Source organism: Oncorhynchus tshawytscha, linkage group LG29 (assembly GCF_018296145.1).
Source record: "Oncorhynchus tshawytscha isolate Ot180627B linkage group LG29, Otsh_v2.0, whole genome shotgun sequence".
NCBI classification, from domain to species: domain Eukaryota; kingdom Metazoa; phylum Chordata; class Actinopteri; order Salmoniformes; family Salmonidae; genus Oncorhynchus; species Oncorhynchus tshawytscha.
In genome coordinates this window covers 2241746-2260327 of record NC_056457.1, presented here as the reverse complement: position 1 = coordinate 2260327, position 18582 = coordinate 2241746, and the positions used below count along the sequence as shown (strand labels likewise).

General features: G+C 44.9%; 1 protein-coding gene across 1 annotated transcript in view; it reads left to right on the top strand.

The window, feature by feature from the left end:
* The first annotated feature begins 6056 nt into the window (after nucleotides 1-6056).
* LOC112228052 (zinc finger CCCH domain-containing protein 15) overlaps nucleotides 6057-18582 on the top strand; it is a 31020-nt gene continuing 18494 nt past the window's right edge. Inside the window, exons 1-3 of the mRNA XM_024393199.2 lie at nucleotides 6057-6231; nucleotides 6884-6979; nucleotides 18350-18455. Of these exons, the coding sequence (XP_024248967.1) occupies nucleotides 6154-6231; nucleotides 6884-6979; nucleotides 18350-18455 (280 nt within the window). The 5' untranslated portion in view covers nucleotides 6057-6153. The remainder of the gene's footprint in view (nucleotides 6232-6883; nucleotides 6980-18349; nucleotides 18456-18582) is intronic.

Genomic DNA, 18582 nt, shown 5'->3' with positions numbered 1-18582 from the left:
GCTGACTGGCACTTCTGGCGGATCCTAGCAGACTGGCACTTCTGGCGGATCCTGGCACTTCTGGCGGATCCTGGCAGACTGGCGGATCCTGGCAGACTGGCGGATCCTGGCAGACTGGCGGATCCTGGCAGACTGGCGGATCCTGGCAGACTGGCACTTCTGGCGGATCCTGGCTGACTGGCGGATCCTGGCAGACTGGTGATCCTGATCCGGCTGGCTGGTGTTCCGGCAGATCCTGGCTGACTGGCACTTCTGGCGGATCCTGGCCGACTGGCGGATCCTGGCCGACTGGCGGATCCTGGCAGACTGGCGGATCCTGGCGGATCCTGGCCGACTGGCGGACCCTGGCCGACCCTGGCGGATCCTGGCCGACTGGCGGATCCTGGCCGACCCTGGCCGATCCTGGCCGACCCTGGCGGATCCTGGCCGACCCTGGCGGATCCTGGCCGACCCTGGCGGATCCTGGCGGATCCTGGCCGACCCTGGCGGATCCTGGCCGACTCTGGCGGATCCTGGCCGGACTCTGGCGGATCCTGGCCGACTGGCGGGATCCTGGCGGATCCTGGCCGATCCTGGCGGATCCTGGCGGATCCTGGCGGATCGGCCGACTGGCGGATCCTGGCGGATCCTGGCCGGATCTGGCCGACTGGATCCTGGCGGATCCTGGCCGACTGGCGGATCCTGGCGGATCCTGGCGGATCCTGGCGGGCCGATCCTGGCGGATCCTGGCCGACTGGCGGATCCTGGCGGATCCTGGCCGACTGGCGGATCCTGGCGGATCCTGGCCGACTGGCGGATCCTGGCGGATCCTGGCCGACTGGCGGATCCTGGCGGATCCTGGCCGACTGGCGGATCCTGGCGGATCCTGGCCGACTGGCGGATCCTGGCCGACTGGCGGATCCTGGCCGATCCTGGCGGATCCTGGCCGACTGGCGGATCCTGGCCGACTGGCGGATCCTGGCCGATCCTGGCGGATCCTGGCGGGTCCTGGCCGACTGGCGGATCCTGGCGGATCCTGGCCGACTGGCGTATCCTGGCGGATCCTGGCCGACTGGCGGATCCTGGCGGATCCTGGCCGACTGGCGGGCGGATCCTGGCCGGGATCCTGGCCGGCCGACTGGCGGATCCTGGCGGATCCTGGCCGACTGGCGGATCCTGGCGGATCCTGGCCGACTGGCGGATCCTGGCGGATCCTGGCCGACTGGACCCTGGATCCTGGCGGATCCTGGCCGACTGGCGGATCCTGGCGGATCCTGGCCGACTGGCGGATCCTGGCGGATCCTGGCGGATCCTGGCCGACTGGCGGACCCTGGCCGACTCCTGGCGGACCCTGGCCGACTGGCGGACCTGGCGGATCCTGGCCGACTGGCGGATCCTGGCCGACTCTGGCGGATCCTGGCCGACTGGCGGATCCTGGCGGATCCTGGCGGATCCTGGCCGACTGGCGGATCCTGGCCGACTGGCGGATCGGATCTGGCGGATCCTGGCCGGCTGGCGGATCCTGGCCGACTCTGGCGGATCCTGGGCGGATCCTGGCGGATCCTGGCGGATCCTGGACGGCGGATCCTGGCCGACTGGCGGATCCTGGCCGACCTGGCGGATCCTGGCGGATCCTGGCCGACTGGCGGATCCTGGCCCTGGCCGACTGGCGGATCCTGGCGGATCCTGGCGGATCCTGGCGGATCCTGGCCGATCCTGGCCGATCCTGGCCGACTGGCGGATCCTGGCGGATCCTGGCCGACTGGCGGATCCTGGCGGATCCTGGCCGACTGGCGGATCCTGGCGGATCCTGGCCGACTGGCGGATCCTGGCGGATCCTGGCGGACTGGCGGATCCTGGCCGACTGGCGGATCCTGGCCAACTGGCAGTTCTGGCAGATCCCGGCTGACTGGCGGATCTGGAAGAGTCTGGTTGACTGGCGGATCTGGAAGAGTCTGGTTGACTGGCGGATCTGGAAGAGTCTGGTTGACTGGCGGATCTGGAAGAGTCTGGTTGACTGGCGGGACTGGAAGAGTCTGGTTGACTGGCAGATCTGGAAGAGTCTGGTTGACTGGCAGATCTGGAAGAGTCTGGTTGACTGGCAGATCTGGAAGAGTCTGGTTGACTGGCAGATCTGGAAGAGTCTGGTTGACTGGCAGATCTGGAAGAGTCTGGTTGACTGGCAGATCTGGAAGAGTCTGGTTGACTGGCAGATCTGGAAGAGTCTGGTTGACTGGCAGATCTGGAAGAGTCTGGCTGACTGGCAGATCTGGCTGACTGGCAGATCTGGCGAGTCGCTGGGCAGACTGGCGACGCTGGGCAGACTGGCGACGCTGGGCAGACTGGCGACGCTGGGCAGACTGGCGACGCTGGGCAGACTGGCGACGCTGGGCAGACTGGCGACGCTGGGCAGACTGGCGTCGCTGGGCAGACTGGCGACGCTGGGCAGACTGGCGACGCTGGGCAGACTGGCGACGCTGGGCAGACTGGCGACGCTGGGCAGACTGGCGACGCTGGGCAGACTGGCGACGCTGGGCAGACGGGGGGCACTGGCGGCGCTGGGCAGACTGGCGGCACTAGCTGCTCCATGCAGACTGGCTGCTCTATGCAGACTGACATCTCTGGCTGCTTCATGCAGACTGACAGCTCTGGCTACTCCATGTAGGCTGACAGCTCTGGCGGCTTCTTACAGACTGGCAGCTCTGGCGGCTCTGTGCAGACTGGCAGCTCCTTACAGACTGGCAGCTCCTTGCAGACTGGTAGCTCCTTGCAGACTGGCAGCTCCTTGTAGACTGGCTGCGCTGAACAGGCGGGAGACTCCAGCAGCACTGTAGAGGAGAAAGGCTCCGGCAGCGCTGAACAGGTGGGACGCACTGTAGGCCTGATGCGTGGTGCTGGCACTGGTATGCCGTGCATGCTATGCCAAGCCCACACCTTTCTACTCTGTCCAATACATCCTCCACACTCTCAGACTCAGCTTCGCCGACAGCTCCAATTCCATCCATGGCTCTGCCCAGGGTCCTTGTCCGTCAAGGATCTCCTCCCAAGTCCATTTATCCAAAGAGTGCAGCCTCTCCCAATGCTGCTGCTGCCTCTGTTGCTTCTCCTGCCTCTGCCTTTGCTCCTGCTGCTGCCTTTGCTGCTGCTGCTGTTGCTCCTGCTGCACCTGTCGCTTCTCCTGCTGCTGCTGTTGCTGCTGCCTCTGTTTACCACGCCGCTTGGTCCTTGGTTGGTGGGTGATTCTGTAACGGTTTTCTAGTGGTGATGAAGGAGAGTCGGACCAAACTGCAGCGTGTCGATTGAGATTCATGTTTAATAAAATAAAGAAACACGAACACTACACTACACAAAACAATAAACGTAATCGAAACCGAAACAGCCTATCTAGTGCAAACTAACCGAGAGTACACATAGGACACTAAGGACAATCACCCACGACAAACTCAAAGAATATGGCTGCCTAAATATGGTTCCCAATCAGAGACAACGATAAGCACCTGCCTCTGATTGAGAACCATTCCAGACAGCCATAGACTTTGCTAGATAACCCACTAAGCTACAATCCCAATACCACCACCAAAACCCCAAGACAAACACACCACAATTACAAAAACCCCATGCCACACCCTGGCCTGACCAAATACATAAAGATAAACACAAAATACTTTGACCAGGGCGTGACAATTGTGGACAGTTTTCAGCAAGTTGCAACACTGAAACACAGAAATAACTTTTTTTTTTTCTCCCATAGACAAGCTCTAAATCGTGTTTGATGCACTCTGGATGTTCAGTTTTTGCTGTGCTGTCTATTTGAGATGAAATAAACATTGTGTGGACAGTTTTCAGCAACTTGCAACATTGAAATACAGAAGTAACCTTTTTTCCATAAACAAGCTCTAAATTATGTTTGATGCACTCTGGATGTCCAATTTTTGCTGTGCTGTCTATTTGAGATAAATTGAACATTGTGGACAGTTTTCAGCAAGTTCCAACATTGAAATACAGAAGTAACTCTTTTTTCATAGACAAGCTCTAAAATCATGTTTAATGCACTCTGGATGTCCAATTGTTGCTGTGCTGTCTTTTCGAGATGAAATGAACACTGTGCAGATAATTTTCAGCAAGTTGCAACATTGAAATGCAGAAATAAATACTTTTCCATAAACAATCTCTAAATCATGTTTTTGATGCACTCTAGATGTACAATTGTTTTGCTGTGCTGTCTATTTGAGACGATATTGAACACTGTAGACAGTTTTCAGCAAGTTGCAATATTGAAATGCAGAAATAAACATCTTTCCATAAACAAGCTCTAAATCATGTTTGATGTACTCTAGATGTACACTTTTTTTGCTGTGCTGTCTATTTGAGACGATATTGAACACTTTAGACAGTTTTCAGCAAGTTGCAATATTGAAATGCAGAAATAAACATCTTTCCATAAACAAGCTCTAAATCATGTTTGATGTACTCTAGATGTACACTTTTTTTGCTGTGCTGTCTATTTGAGACGATATTGAACACTGTAGACAGTTTTCAGCAAGTTGCAATATTGAAATGCAGAAATAAACACTTTTCCATAAACAAGCTCTAAATCAGGTTTGATGTATATGAACACTGTAACAAAGTTTTCAGCAAGTTGCAACATTGAAATGCAGAATTAATTTCCATAAACAAGCTCGAAATCATGTTTGATGCACTCTGGATGTAAAAAAAAAAATTGTTCTGTTTATTCGAGACGATATAAACACTGTGAACAGTTTTCAGCAAGTTGCAACATTGAAATGCAGAAATAAACACTTTTCCATAAACAAGCTCGAAATCATGTTTGATGCACTCTGGATGTGTCACACCCTGACCATAGTTTGCTTTGTTTCTATGTTTTGTTTGGTTAGGGTGTGATCTGAGTGGGCATTCTGAGTGGGCATTCTATGTTACATGTCTAGTTTGTCTATTTCTATGTTTGGCCTGATATGGTTCTCAATCAGAGGCAGGTGTTAGTCATTGTCTCTTTTTGGGAACCATATTTATGTAACCTGTTTGGTGTTGGGTTTTGTGGGTGATTGTTCCTGTCTCTGTGTTTGCACCAGATAGGGCTGGTTTAGGTTTTCATGTTGCTTGTTAGTCTGTTCATGTATAGTTTTCTTCATTTAAAGAACCATGAATGGACACCACGCTGCATTTTGGTCCGCCTCTCCTTCAAGTCAAGAAAACCGTTACAGAATCACCCACCACAACAGGACCAAGCGACGTGGTAACGGGCAACAGCGGCGCAAAGAGGAATGGACATGGGACGATGTATTGGATGGCAAGGGTTGCTTCACATGGGAGGAGATCCTGGCGGGAAAAGATCGCCTTCCATGGGAACAGGTGGAGGCAGCCGGAGAGAGGAACCGGCGATATGAGGGAACACGGCTGGCAAGGAAGCCCGAGAGGCACCCCCAAAAATTTCTTGGAGGTGGGCACACCGGAGGTGTGGCGAAGCCGATATAAACACTGAACAGTTTTCATCAAGTTGCAACATACAGAAATTGACACTTTTTCATAAACAAGCTCTAATTCATGTTTGATGCACTCTAGATGTACAATTTTTGCTGTGCTGTCTATTTGAGATGAAATGAACATTGTGGACAGTTTTCAGCAAGTTGCAACCATGAAATACAGAAATAAACTATTTTCCATAAACAACGTCTAAATCATGTTTGATGCACTCTGTACATGTATATGTAAACAGTTAAACAGTTTTTCATAATATTGGTTGAGGGATTTCTCCACTAGTTACCACAGCGACATAGTCATAACTGCTAAACCACCTATTTCCACAATTTCTCTTCTTAAAATCTGATTTTAATGTGAACCCTAATCTTAACCACACTGCTAACATTGTGCCTAACCTTATATTCAGATTTATTTCATGAATTTGCACAATATAGCCAGGATTTTGAATGTGTTTGTGGTTGAATGTGTTTGACGTAAAACGATGGTCAAGACTCTCCAGCACAGTAGGTGTCGGTAATGTACCATTAATGTTGGATGCGAACCGCACCAAAAAAATACCTACGAAGAAGAAAATGAACACTGACGTCATTCAGCGTCACGGAGTGGCCTGTTAGTACTTTATGTAGCGGTGGCTATGGTAATAGAATATTTCTAAATATAGTTACATCATTCACTATGCCTCCGAAGAAACCAGCTCAAGCTGCCACGGGTAGTAAAAAAACGCAAGAAAAGAAGAAGGAAAAGATAATTGAGGTGAAATCCCTTTCGCGCACCATAGTCAAATTAAATGGGATAATGCTAAGCTAGTTTGCTAGCTACACGAGTAATTGGTAGCTAGCTAAATTACAGTAACGTCCAAAGGTTATTTTGTGAAGCTAGCTAGTGAGTTAGACAGAACGTTAGATGCTAGCTAGTTATACCACGGATTGTTGAACGCACTTTCCAAACCGTTATATTTGCTTGGTACCAAACTGACAAACGTAGCGTTCTTATGCTAACCCCTTTTTAAGAACGTGGTAGCTACTGGTATCTAACTTGTGCTTGCATGTTTTAGCTAGTTAGCTGCAGACAGTAGCTAGCAAAGGTTACAAACTTATTTATTAGAATTAATGTTAGCTAGGTTGTGTGATCGTCTGTCCACGACTTGAACGAACTGCTTAATTAACGTTAGTAGTTGTAACACAGATGGCTAGCTAGTTATCATGTCTAATCTTTGTTGGTACAGTAAGTTAGCTAGTTAGTCAGCTACTATTACTACTTAGATAACTAGCGCCAGAAACCGTATTATTTTGTCGTTCAGAGGTTTCTTCTTGGTAGCCAGCCAACTAACAACGTTTAAGGTTATGTCCTTATTAAATTGTTGATATTAAATTGTTGATATTCCATTTGTTTATCTTTTATGTAGGACAAGACATTTGGGTTGAAGAACAAAAAGGGTGGAAAACAACAGAAATTTATCAAGAATGTCTCTCAGCAAGTCAAGCAAGTTCCTGGTAGTAAGGTAAGCAGGACCAATCAGGCCTACACTCTTGTTGTTTCTCAGTGAATGACCACTGGCTTGACTTGTAATTTCAACAGAGATGTTTGCCATTAGAGCATCATCAACCTATAGCCATAAGAACCAGGCTTCTGTTCTCGTGTCTTCTCTCTGGTCAGAATCTACCCCATTCATAGACATTAATTGCTTTTAGGGCCTATTGATAATAGTATCATCTGACCGGGGGAGTTTTGTTAAGATCCCTGGCGCTTGCTGTTAACATTAACATGCATATTGCTTCTGGTACTGTTTTGGAAACATAAGGAACGTTTCTTCCATATCAGTAAAGAAAATTAAACAAAATGTTAAATATCTACACACTTTATATGGTTAGTGTTCCTAGAGTTTTTGAGAGCTGGTCGGAAACAGTGTGCTTTGCCAGAATGTGGACAGCTAAAGCAACCCGTTGGATTTTACAACACTCAAGGTAGCTACTACTCACCCCAACGCTAAGCGTTGCATTTTCTTGGGATCCAATGGGCTGTTATAGCATTTGCTGGCCTAGTAGGCTGGCCAAAAAGGCAGTTTAATAAAAAACTATCAGTATTTCAATCTTATCAATTAAACATTTTATCATTTTGGGAACATTTTAAGAGTACAGTGACATATTCCATCATTGGATTGAGGTACATTCTCCCAGCCATATACCGTGCCGGGCTCCACGCTGTCCACATTATGGCATTGCTCTGTTCCAACTAGAGAATACATTTGACGAAAGTCAGGTTCTTATGGCTACATCAATCTATAGATGTTTTCTCGCTAATTTACTTTGAATTGACACTCATCTAGCCTAATTTTTGCCTGGATCTAGCGTCTTATTTCGGCATGTGGACTTCCCACACTAGTTGCTAACAATAACATTCCAGAAGACTGAACAATCCATTTACAAGTCAGAATGTTGAATAAACTTCAGTTGAACTTACTCTGCTGGTTGTCTACTGAGTTTGTCCTTGTGCTGTTGGAAATTTGAGACAAAACATCCACAGAAAAGTATTAAAGACATGCTCCGGAACTTTGGCGAGTAATTATTGTTGAAACCTCCGACTTTAGGCTGGATGTGTTAATGTGCAGTTCATACATGCTTGATCTATAAGCAGAATTTCTGTCTTAGCTCAATTAGCCACGCAATGCCTAGTCTGAAAGACACTTTTCTGGAAGCCGGGCAGCGCCGTTTTCCCCCACCTAGGCCAGCCCCCTAGTAATTCGAGCTTCAGCCATCACAGTCTTGAGTGATGGCTAGCAAGATGCACACAGCAGAGCAATTATGGGATACACATAAACTCAGCATAAAAATAAACGTCCTTTTTTCAGGACCCTGTCTTTAAAAAATAATTTGTAAAAATCCAAATAACTTCAGATCGTCAGTCCACTAGCGGAACCCCCCCCGCAACAGCCAGTGAAAGTGCAGGGCGCCAAATTCAAAACAACAAAAATCTCATTAAAGTTCCTCAAGCACACAAGTATTTTACACCATTTTAAAGATACAATTCTCGTTAATCCAGCCACAGTGTCTGATTTCAAAAAGGATTTACAGCGAAAGCACCACAAACGATTATGTTAGGTCACTACCAAGCCACAGAAAAACACAGCCATTTTTCCTGCCAAAGAGAGAAGTCACAAAAAGCAGAAATAGAGAAAATGAATCACTAACCTTTGACGATCTTCATCAGATGACACTCATAGGACTTCATGTTACACAATACATGTATGTTTTGTTTGATAAAGAAAGGAGAAAGCAAACCATGCAATAATCTGAGTACAGCCTTTACACAACAAAGCAGCCGACAAGATACCCGCCATATTGGGTAGTCAACATTACTCAGAAATAGCATTTTAAATATTCACTTACCTGTGATCTTCATCAGAATGCACTCCCAGGAATCCCAGTTCCACCATAGATGTTTGATTTGTTCGATAATGTCCATCAGTTATGTCCAAAAATCCTCTTTTGTTAGGGCGTTTGGTGAAAAATCCAAAAGCGTGTTCAGGTCGCGCCGAACGAAAAGTTCCTTTGTCTGTACAAATGAAGTGGAACGTAACTACCTTTCATGTGAGCGCGCCAGACCGAGGCTGTGACACTCTGCCAGACCACTCACTCAAAGAGCTATTATGAGCCCCTCCTTTAGAGTAGAATCCTCAAAACAGTTTCTAAATACTGTTGACATCTAGTGGAAGCCATAGGAAATGAAACATAACTAATATCCCACTGTATCTTCAATGGGGGCTGAGTTGAAAAACTACAAACCTCAGATTTCCCACTTCCTGGTTGGATTTTTTTCTCAGGTCTGCCATATGAGTTCTGTTGTACTCACTCATTCAAACAGTTTTAGAAACTGTGTTTTCTATCCAAATTGACTAATTATATGCATATTCTAGCTTTTACGGCTGAGTAGCAGGCAGCTTAATTTGGGCACGTTTTTCATCCAAGCTACCCAATACTGCCCCCTACCCCAAAGAAGTTAAACACTGTTTCCCATTGCTTGTTCAATGAACCATAAACAATTAATGATCATGCACCTGTGGAACGGTCGTTAAGACACTAACAGCTTACAGACGGTAGGCAATTAAAACTTAGGACACTAGAGGCCTTTCTACTGACACTGGAAAAACACCAAATTAAGATGCCCAGGGTTGCTGGTCATCTCCGTGAATGTGCTTTGGGCATGCTGCAAGGAGGCGTGAGGACTGGGGATGTGCCAGGGCAATAAATTGCAATGTCCTTGCTGTGAGACGTCTAAGACAGCGCTACAGGGAGACAGGACGGACTGCTGATCGTCCTCACAGTGGCAGACCACGTGTATCAACATCTGCACAGGATCGGTACATCCTAACATTACACCTGCGGGACAGGTACAGGATGGCAACAACAACTGCCCGAGTTACACCAGGAACGCACAATCCCTCCATCAGTGCCCAGACTGTCCGCAATAGGCTGAGAGGCTGGGCTGAGGGCTTGTAGGCCTGTTGTAGGCAGGTCCTCACCAGACATCACCGGGTTGTGCACAAACCCGCCGCCGCTGGACCAGACAGGGCTGGCAAAAAGTGCTCTTTACTGATGAGTTGAGGTTTTGTCTCACCAGGGGTGATGGTCAGATTCACATTTATCGTTGAAGAAATGGGCGTTACACCGAGGCCTGTTCTCTGGAGTGGGATCGATTTGGAGGTGGAGGGTCCGTCATGGTCTGGGGTGGTGTGTCACATCATCATTGGACTGAGCTTGTTGTCATTGCAGGCAATCTCAACGCTGTGCGTTACAGGGAAGACATCCTCCTCCCTCATGTGGTACCCTTCCTGCGGGATCACCACCCTGACATGACCCTCCAGCATGACAACGCACCAGACATACTGCTCGTTCTGAGCGTGATTTCCTGCAAGACAGGAATGTCAGTGTTCTGCCATTGCCAGCGAGGAGCCTGTATCTCAATCCCATTGAGCACGTCTGGGACCTGTTGGAAATTAATTTCATAATTTCTGTTAATGTAATTTATTTAGGCATAGTTTTTAAAATATTTTATAAATCAAATAAAAATCTGCATATCAGCCTGGATCCGAATGTCACTTTAGCGTGTTTGTGCGCATCAAATCAAATTTATTTATATAGCCCTTCGTACATCAGCTGATATCTCAAAGTGCTGTACAGAAACCCAGCCTAAAACCCCAAACAGCAAGCAATGCAGGTGTAGAAGCACGGTGGCTAGGAAAAACTCTCTAGAAAGGCCAAAACCTAGGAAGAAACCTAGAGAGGAACCAGGCTATGTGGGGAGGCCAGTCCTCTTCTGGCTGTGCCGGGTGGAGATTATAACAGAACATGGCCGAGATGTTCAAACGTTCATAAATGACCAGCATGGTCGTATAATAATAAGGCAGAACACTTGCATATGTGCGAGACGAGTGGGTCATTGCTCAAGGAGAGCGAGACATCGGACATTGCAGAAGCAGGCCTAACCTATAAATACGTTAAAGAACAGACTAATAACTAGTAGCCAATTCAAAAATATCTTGTACCCTCGAGGTAACTTTTTTGCCATTATTAGCATCTATTCATGTTTTTGTCATGTCCCCAAAAAATTTCCGCCGTCGACACACATGAATATGGCTATTCACAGTTGATTTACATTTAACGATTCATATGATTCATTTAAACGATTCTTTGACAAATCAAATTATTGTATAATTTGGTTCAATCGTGGTGAATCAAAATAATAATTGGAACTGCGAACAGTAATTTTAGGAAAAAACAATACCTTTTGCCTTTTGGTTTATGTGGCTTCAACTTGTTTAGTAGATACTTCCAAGTAGATTTTGGGATAATGTTGGGACATTGCAGGCTGACTAGCATCTAGTTGCAAAGTAAATAGTTCTAAGGCAGCTAAGAAATGATTAAACTAGAAAAAATGGATTTCCTAAATTTGTGGGCTTGCTTCAGATGAATCAAAAATATTTGTAACCTACCATAGCCATTTGATCTTTGATATATTGAATGAGATCATTATGTCAAGAGAAACTATTTGGTTGTAATGTTGCAATGTTTTACATCAAGGATGGTCAAATCGATTATTGGTCACATACATGTGTTTAGAAGATGTTATTGCGGGTGTAGTGAAATGCTTTTTTCTCTAGCTCCAACAGTGCAGTAATATCTAACAATTTCACAATGCACACATCTAAGTAAAGGAATTAAGACTAAAAAATATTTGAATGAGCAATGTCAGCGTGGCAAAGACTAGGATACAGTACAATAGAATAAAGTACAATATATACATATGAGATGGTAATGCAATATATGTAAACATTAGTGGCCAGTGATTTCAAGTCGTCTGTATATAGGGCAGCAGCCTCCGTGCTGGTGATTGCTATTTAAGTCTGATGGCCTTGAGATAGAAGCTGTTTTTCAGTCTCTCAGTCCCAGCTTTGATGCACCTGTACTGACCTCGCCTTCTGGATGATAGCGGGGTGAACACGCAGTGGCTTGGGTGTTTGTCCTTGATGATGTTTTTGGCCTTCCTGTGACATCGGGTGCTGTAGGTGTCCTGTAGGGCAGGTAGTTTGCTCCCTCTGGAGAGCCTTACGGTTGTGGGTGGTGCAGTTGCCATACCAGGCGGTGGTACAGCCCAACAGGATGCTCACAATTGTGCTTCTGTAAAAGTTTTAGGTGCAAAGCCAAATTTCTTCAGCCTCTCCTGGGGTTGAAGAGGCACTATTCCGCCTTCTTCACAACTGTCTGTGTGGGTGGCCCATTTCAGTTTGTCAGTGATGTGTATGCCGAGGAGCTTGAAGCTTTCCACCTTCTCCACTGCAGTCCCGTTGATGTGGATAGGGGGGTGTTCTCTCTGCTATTTCCTGAAGTCCACGATCAGCTTTTTTGGTGTGTTGACGTTGAGTGAGGTTATTTTCCTGGCCCCCCACACCCAGGGTCCTCCACACCTCCCTGTAGGTTGTCTCGTCATTGTTGGTAATCAGGCTGACTACTGTTGTCATCTGAAACTTTGATTGAGTTGGAGGCGTGCGTGGCCATGCCAGTCATGGGTGACCAGGAAGTCCGGAGGGGGGGACTTCTTTATATCAGAAAATCTGAGTTCACATTGGCATATTAGATTCACTAGTTACAAAAACATCCAGTGATTTTGCATAGCCACATCATTCAACAAATACTCATCATAAATGTAGATGATAATACAAGTTATACACATGGAATTATAGATATAGCTCTCCTTAATGCAACCGCTGTGTCAGATTTAAAAAAAACTTTACGGAAAAAGAAATGCATGCAATAATTTGAGACGGCGCTTAAAAGTAAAAACGCCACAGCCGCAAAGATGGCGTCAACATAAACAAGAAATTACATGATAAATATTCCCTTACCTTTTGATGATCTACATCAGAAAGCACTCCAGGAATCCCAGGTCCACAATAAATGTTTTAATTTTAATTTGTTTTGTTTGAAAATATCTGTTATTTATGTCCAAATACCATCTTTTGTTTGCGCGTTTCAGCGTTATATCGGACAAAAACTTCAAAAAGTGATCAAAGAAACATTTCAAACTAAGTACAGAATCAATCATTAGGATGTTTTTAACGTATAGCTTCAATAAAGTTCCAATCGGCTGTTGAAGGAATTTAATTCCTCTGTTTTAATTCCCAATTAAAATTAAACACTCTGTCAATTCATAAGAATTTGTAAGACCCTCATTTTATAGGAATGGACAGAGCCCGGTCTTAAAAGTCAAGTAACAGCCTTTAAGCAAGAGAGTACTGAGTACATACACATTTTACCACAGGTTATAAACTGAAAATGACGTCAGCGTTTTCTAAATGTTCCGTCTCTTCTTGACACTAGAAAGGCTCTATAGCTCTCAAGCCTTCCCTCCTCGCCTAGAGCCAAGGTCAGTCAGTGTAGATAAGCATTCTAGACAGTCTGGATTCATAGTTCATTCATTTGTACCAAGGAACAGACCGTCATTGTTCTAAACTCTTGACTACATTCACTACATTATATTCAATACTGGGAGCAAGAGAGAAAATTCATACATGTACAGTAGCATAATTAGTATTCTGATTAGTACATCCTGATTTAAATGTATACATAATTAGTCATTATAGATAAAAATTCCCTTAACACTGGCATACTCCTTATTGTCTTTGTGAGCAATGGAACGCAAGTGACTACCATGAGGAATAAACATGATCAGAAAATGGCTGACTGCCAGACACCTGACAGATTCTGCTATCATTCATTCCCACAACATCATAGAAGTCTCATTCTAATTTCTATTGATGGTTGACATCTAGTGGAACCCCTAGGCAGTGCAACATCATTCATATCTCAAGGGGATTTCATTGAGGACTCTGGTGAATACATACAAAGCTCAGATTTCTGACTTCCTGTTTTGATTTCAACTCAGGATTTTGCCTGCCAATATGAGTTATGTTATACTCACAGACATCATTCAAAAAGTTTTAGAAACTTGAGTGTTTTCTATCCAATTGGATAAGAAAATGCATATATTAGAAACTGAGACTGAGGAGCAGGCCGTTTACTTTTGGCACCTTATTCATCCAAGCTACTCAATACTGTCCCCAAGCCATAAAAAGTTAAGTGCCTTGCACCATGACAGAAGATGCGACATGGCGCCAGAGAGCAGCTTTTGAGTCTACCACTTTAAGCATACTTTTTAATACATGCATAAAGGATATTTGGTTAAAAGTCATGAAATTATATCTGTCAAAATGCGTACGAACCCTGATACAAAAGTACTGAAGAATCTCTTTAAACTGGCATCAAACCTCATGACTCTGTGCCTAGCTCTCGTGATTGAGTTTTTTCATTCCCTGAGGCACATAAGACATAAATACATGCACCCGATGCATGCGTACTGCCAGATAGAAATTTCAACAGCAGAACAAGCATTTTAAAAAGTCAGTTTGATAATACTTTCCTGTGGATATTTTGTGAAATTTCAAATGGCATAGGACCAACCAAGTGGACAATTGGCAGAGTAAGGGAACACCCCCCTGAAATGGACAAAAATGAATAAGAAGTCATTGGCACTGGACAAACCATATACACGGTGTCCAATACCACTCAATTCGGCGTCGTTTCGTTCAAAGTTGATTGCAAAATGCCATATGCAAATGCAACACAAGTCAACATCCAAAAGCAACATCAAAAACCTAGCAACCCCTTAAAGTGCTTTCTGGACCGTTTTTTGAAATTCTTTTGATTTTTTTTTTCAATTACACATGTGTAAGAACGGTATGAATATACTTTAGTCCAATTTTATTATCATAATTTAAAAAATAAATTAAAAACTTGTGCATAAGGCATGTTTTGTCCATTTGCAATATGATTTCATAGGAAGTCAAAAGTCAAAAATAGCAAACATTTTGAAAACTTCACACACCCATAAAGTGCTTTCTGGACCGTTTTTCAAAATTCTTTTGATTTGTGTCAATTACACATGTATAAGAACTGTATCAACATACTTTAGTCATATTTTATTATCATTTTTTAAATTATTTTTTTTACTTGTGCATAAAGGCATATGTTTTCTCCATTTGCAATATGATTTCATAGGAAGTCAAAAGTCATTTTTTTTGGCCAAATGCCATAAGAAATGTCCAAATGCAATATGAAAGATTTGAAAATGGCTGGGCAGTGATTCTGGTTCCTCTCAATCACTCGTTAGGGTTGATTTCAGAATGTCACTTTGGTGATGGTACCTCACTGTTTAAACATATTCCAAATGGACAAGAGTCACCAGCAAGTCACCATCCATCAGTCAATTAGATATCATTCTGACACCAAACCCACTTTTTCCAACTTGTTTAGTAGCCAACTATCACATACTTCAGAGCTGGCCCAAAATTCACAAGCCTTCTGTTCAAACCATAATAAAAACGTAAAACACGTAGTTACTTACTAGCTGCGGTTCCAGTCCTGACATTATGTGAGGCGACCCCGAATCCCAAGTTTTGGCTCGATAGGTCATTTGGTGCCCGAGCAAGACCCTAATTGGTGCTGAAAATCCACTTTTTTCCATGACTTGCTACGGGGTCCTTGAATGAGCAATCGGACAGGAACGTTGGGGTCCGTCTATATGTGCCAAGGCGGTCGTAATGCACCTAGTCTTGCGACTCTGGGACATTTCTAAATGTCGTCATTTTCGTGACGCAAAAATGAATTGAAGTTATTGCAAATGTACAAGGCTGTTTCTCGGTCCGAGAACCTTCTAGAGCCACATAACTCACCACGCACTGTCGACCTGAGGTCTAGAACAGGTTTCTAAAGTTTCGGAACTCTAGGTCTGACTGTTCTTTAAAGTTCCAACAAGGTTAACTAATGCAGGCAGTGTATGTCTCTATGCACCCCAATGTGTCCCTCCTTCCAAGCTGTGTGTGTGTGTGATTTAGTTTTTCTTTGAAATTTTATGGGAAAAATGACTGATTTACAGTTCATGGGGGTTGTCTAATCTCACATATGAAGTTTTGGAAAGATCTGTCTTTTTTAAACCTTAGAAACAGCCCCTGTGACACCAATTATGGCACTTCCGGTTGGCACAGGAAGTAAACACATATCCTCACTTGGGGTATGCCTTTACAGAATCCTGAGTTTCAAGTGTGTACGTTAAGAACTGATCGATTTTACACAGGGTTGAATGCACTATTTATCACAAACTGCTGGTTGGGTATGGAAAAACACGTTTAGGGTGATTTTAACCACTTCCGGTTGCTTCAGGAAGCTTAGAATCGACACAGGTACTTTTCTCATGGTCGCTGCACTTAGACCGAGCGAGCTACGGTCAAACGGGATATCTTGTTGAACTCGGCACGGCCTAGAGATTATGGTAATGCCATTGCCTGCTCTCTGTGTCTTTAAGCACCGCACTTTGTCACTCCATACTTGCTGTGTGTGTTTCTGAGAGCTTTTCTTTGACATCTGTTGGGAGAAATGACTGATTTACAGTTCATGAGGGTTGCCTAATCACACATTTGAAGTTTTAAATCGGACCTTTTTAACCCTTCGAAACAGCACCTAATGACACCCTTTTAAGGCACTTCCGGTTGACACAGGAAGCTATAAGTAAACACATGTCTTGATTGAGGTAGCCTCTTACAGATTCCTGAGTTTTAAGTCTTTAAGTTAAGAATTGACTGAATGCAGTGTTATGTGTTTCAAAACAATTTTAGGGTGAATTTAATCACTTCCGGTTGCTCCAGGAAGCTTAGAATCAACACAGGTAGACCTCATAGTTTCCTGATGGACTGTCATCGAAGACAGGTTCATAAGGCATTCATAACCCACATAGGCTTCAGGTTGACTTTAGAGGAGCAGGCAATCTCCCTATGGGGAGAGAAGTCATTGTAATCTGTGAGATCAAAAAACCCTGTTTTACTGTTAAGGGTTAATGCCACGTGGTCAAGGTTATGCTTGCACAGATCGGAAGGACCTCAGGAACGTACCTGAGGTCGAATTGTGCTTCTCACCCTAACGGTTCTCTCACTGTCACCCAAAAGCAAATGACATTTAGGGCCACGTTTCATTTTGGGCCTACTTTTTTTCAAGGTCGCTGCACTCAGAGCGAGCTACGGTCAAGCGGGGCGTCTCGTTGAACTCGGCACGGCCTAGAGAATATGGAAATGCCATTGCAGGCTCTGTGTGTCTTTAAGCACCGCACTTTGTCACTCCATCCTTGCTGTGTGTGTGTGTGTGTGTGTGTGTGTGTGTGTGTGTGTGTGAGAGCTATTCTTTGACATCTGTTGGGAGAAATGACTGACTTACAGTTCATGGGGGTTGCCTAATCACACATGAAGTTTTGAAAAGATCTGACCTTTTTAACCCTTGGAAACAGCACCTATGACCCCATTTTAAGGCACTTCTGGTTTACACAGGAAGCTGAAAGTGAACACTTGGGGTAGGCAATTATAGAATTTTAGAATTATAGAATTTTGAGTTTTAAGTCTTTATGTTAAGAACGGAGTGTTTAGAGAGTGTTATTTCAGAAAATCACAGAAATCTCGCAGAGCCCCGAAGCACACTTTAAAAAGATTCGTATGAACACGCTGCAACGGGATCTGTAACTGTTTTAAAAAAACTATTTTTGAACATCACCAATTTGACATTGTATGATTTCTCTTAAATGACAATAGATAAATTGCTGGTTCTTTTTTTTTTTATTGACACCGGAGGCTCCTTGACTTTGACGTGAAGCGGAAAACTTATTGCTCTGTTTTCATTTTGGACCTTTAATCCCAGAAAAATGGCCATAACTCAAAAACCGTTGAGGCCTAGACGCCATCTTGTTCGGGGCCAACTGCCCATTATGCCAATCCTATGCTCACCAAGTTTCGTCTTCGAAGTCTTTTCCGTTTAGGAGATAAGGCCACGTCGTGATTCGTGATGATTCCATTCGCCCTCTTGTGGGATTTATTTTGGACAGCGGAAAAATGACAAATTTGATTATTTTATAAAAACGGAAACCGAATGTCAGAGTTCATTTGATGACTTCCCGGTAGATCCGGCCCTGCCTCACGGCCCGACGCCTTCCGTGAATTTCACAAACGTTTTCGGACGTCTAGTAAGGGACCGTACATTTGCAATATGGACTTTCTCACTAACCATATGGTGAATGTCAAAATGTTCCCTTAAGGTATGTAAGTCCCAATGACAGTTCATTCAACGTTCTTGCTACACAAGGTAAAATAAGGCACCTTCTGGAAAATGTAAATGGATATAAAGCTGGCCTAATCTCAAGCTATTGCTTGCTATTAGGTCAGGAGGTCGGCAAACCTGGATCCTGTTGTGGACTTGTGACTAACTAGATCCTGTTTTCCTAGGCTGCTGCTGAAGGGGACAAGAACAAAAAGGGTGACAAGAAGAAAGAGTTAGATGAGCTGAACGAGCTTTTCAAGCCAGTGGTGGCTGCTCAGAAAGTCGCTAAAGGTGAGGATGGAAATGTCTTCTATATTCAGCTACAAAGTTTCTTCTAGTACAGTTGAAGTCGGAAGTTTACATACACTTAGGTTGGAGTCATTAACTCATTTTTCAACCACTCCTAAAATGTCTTAAT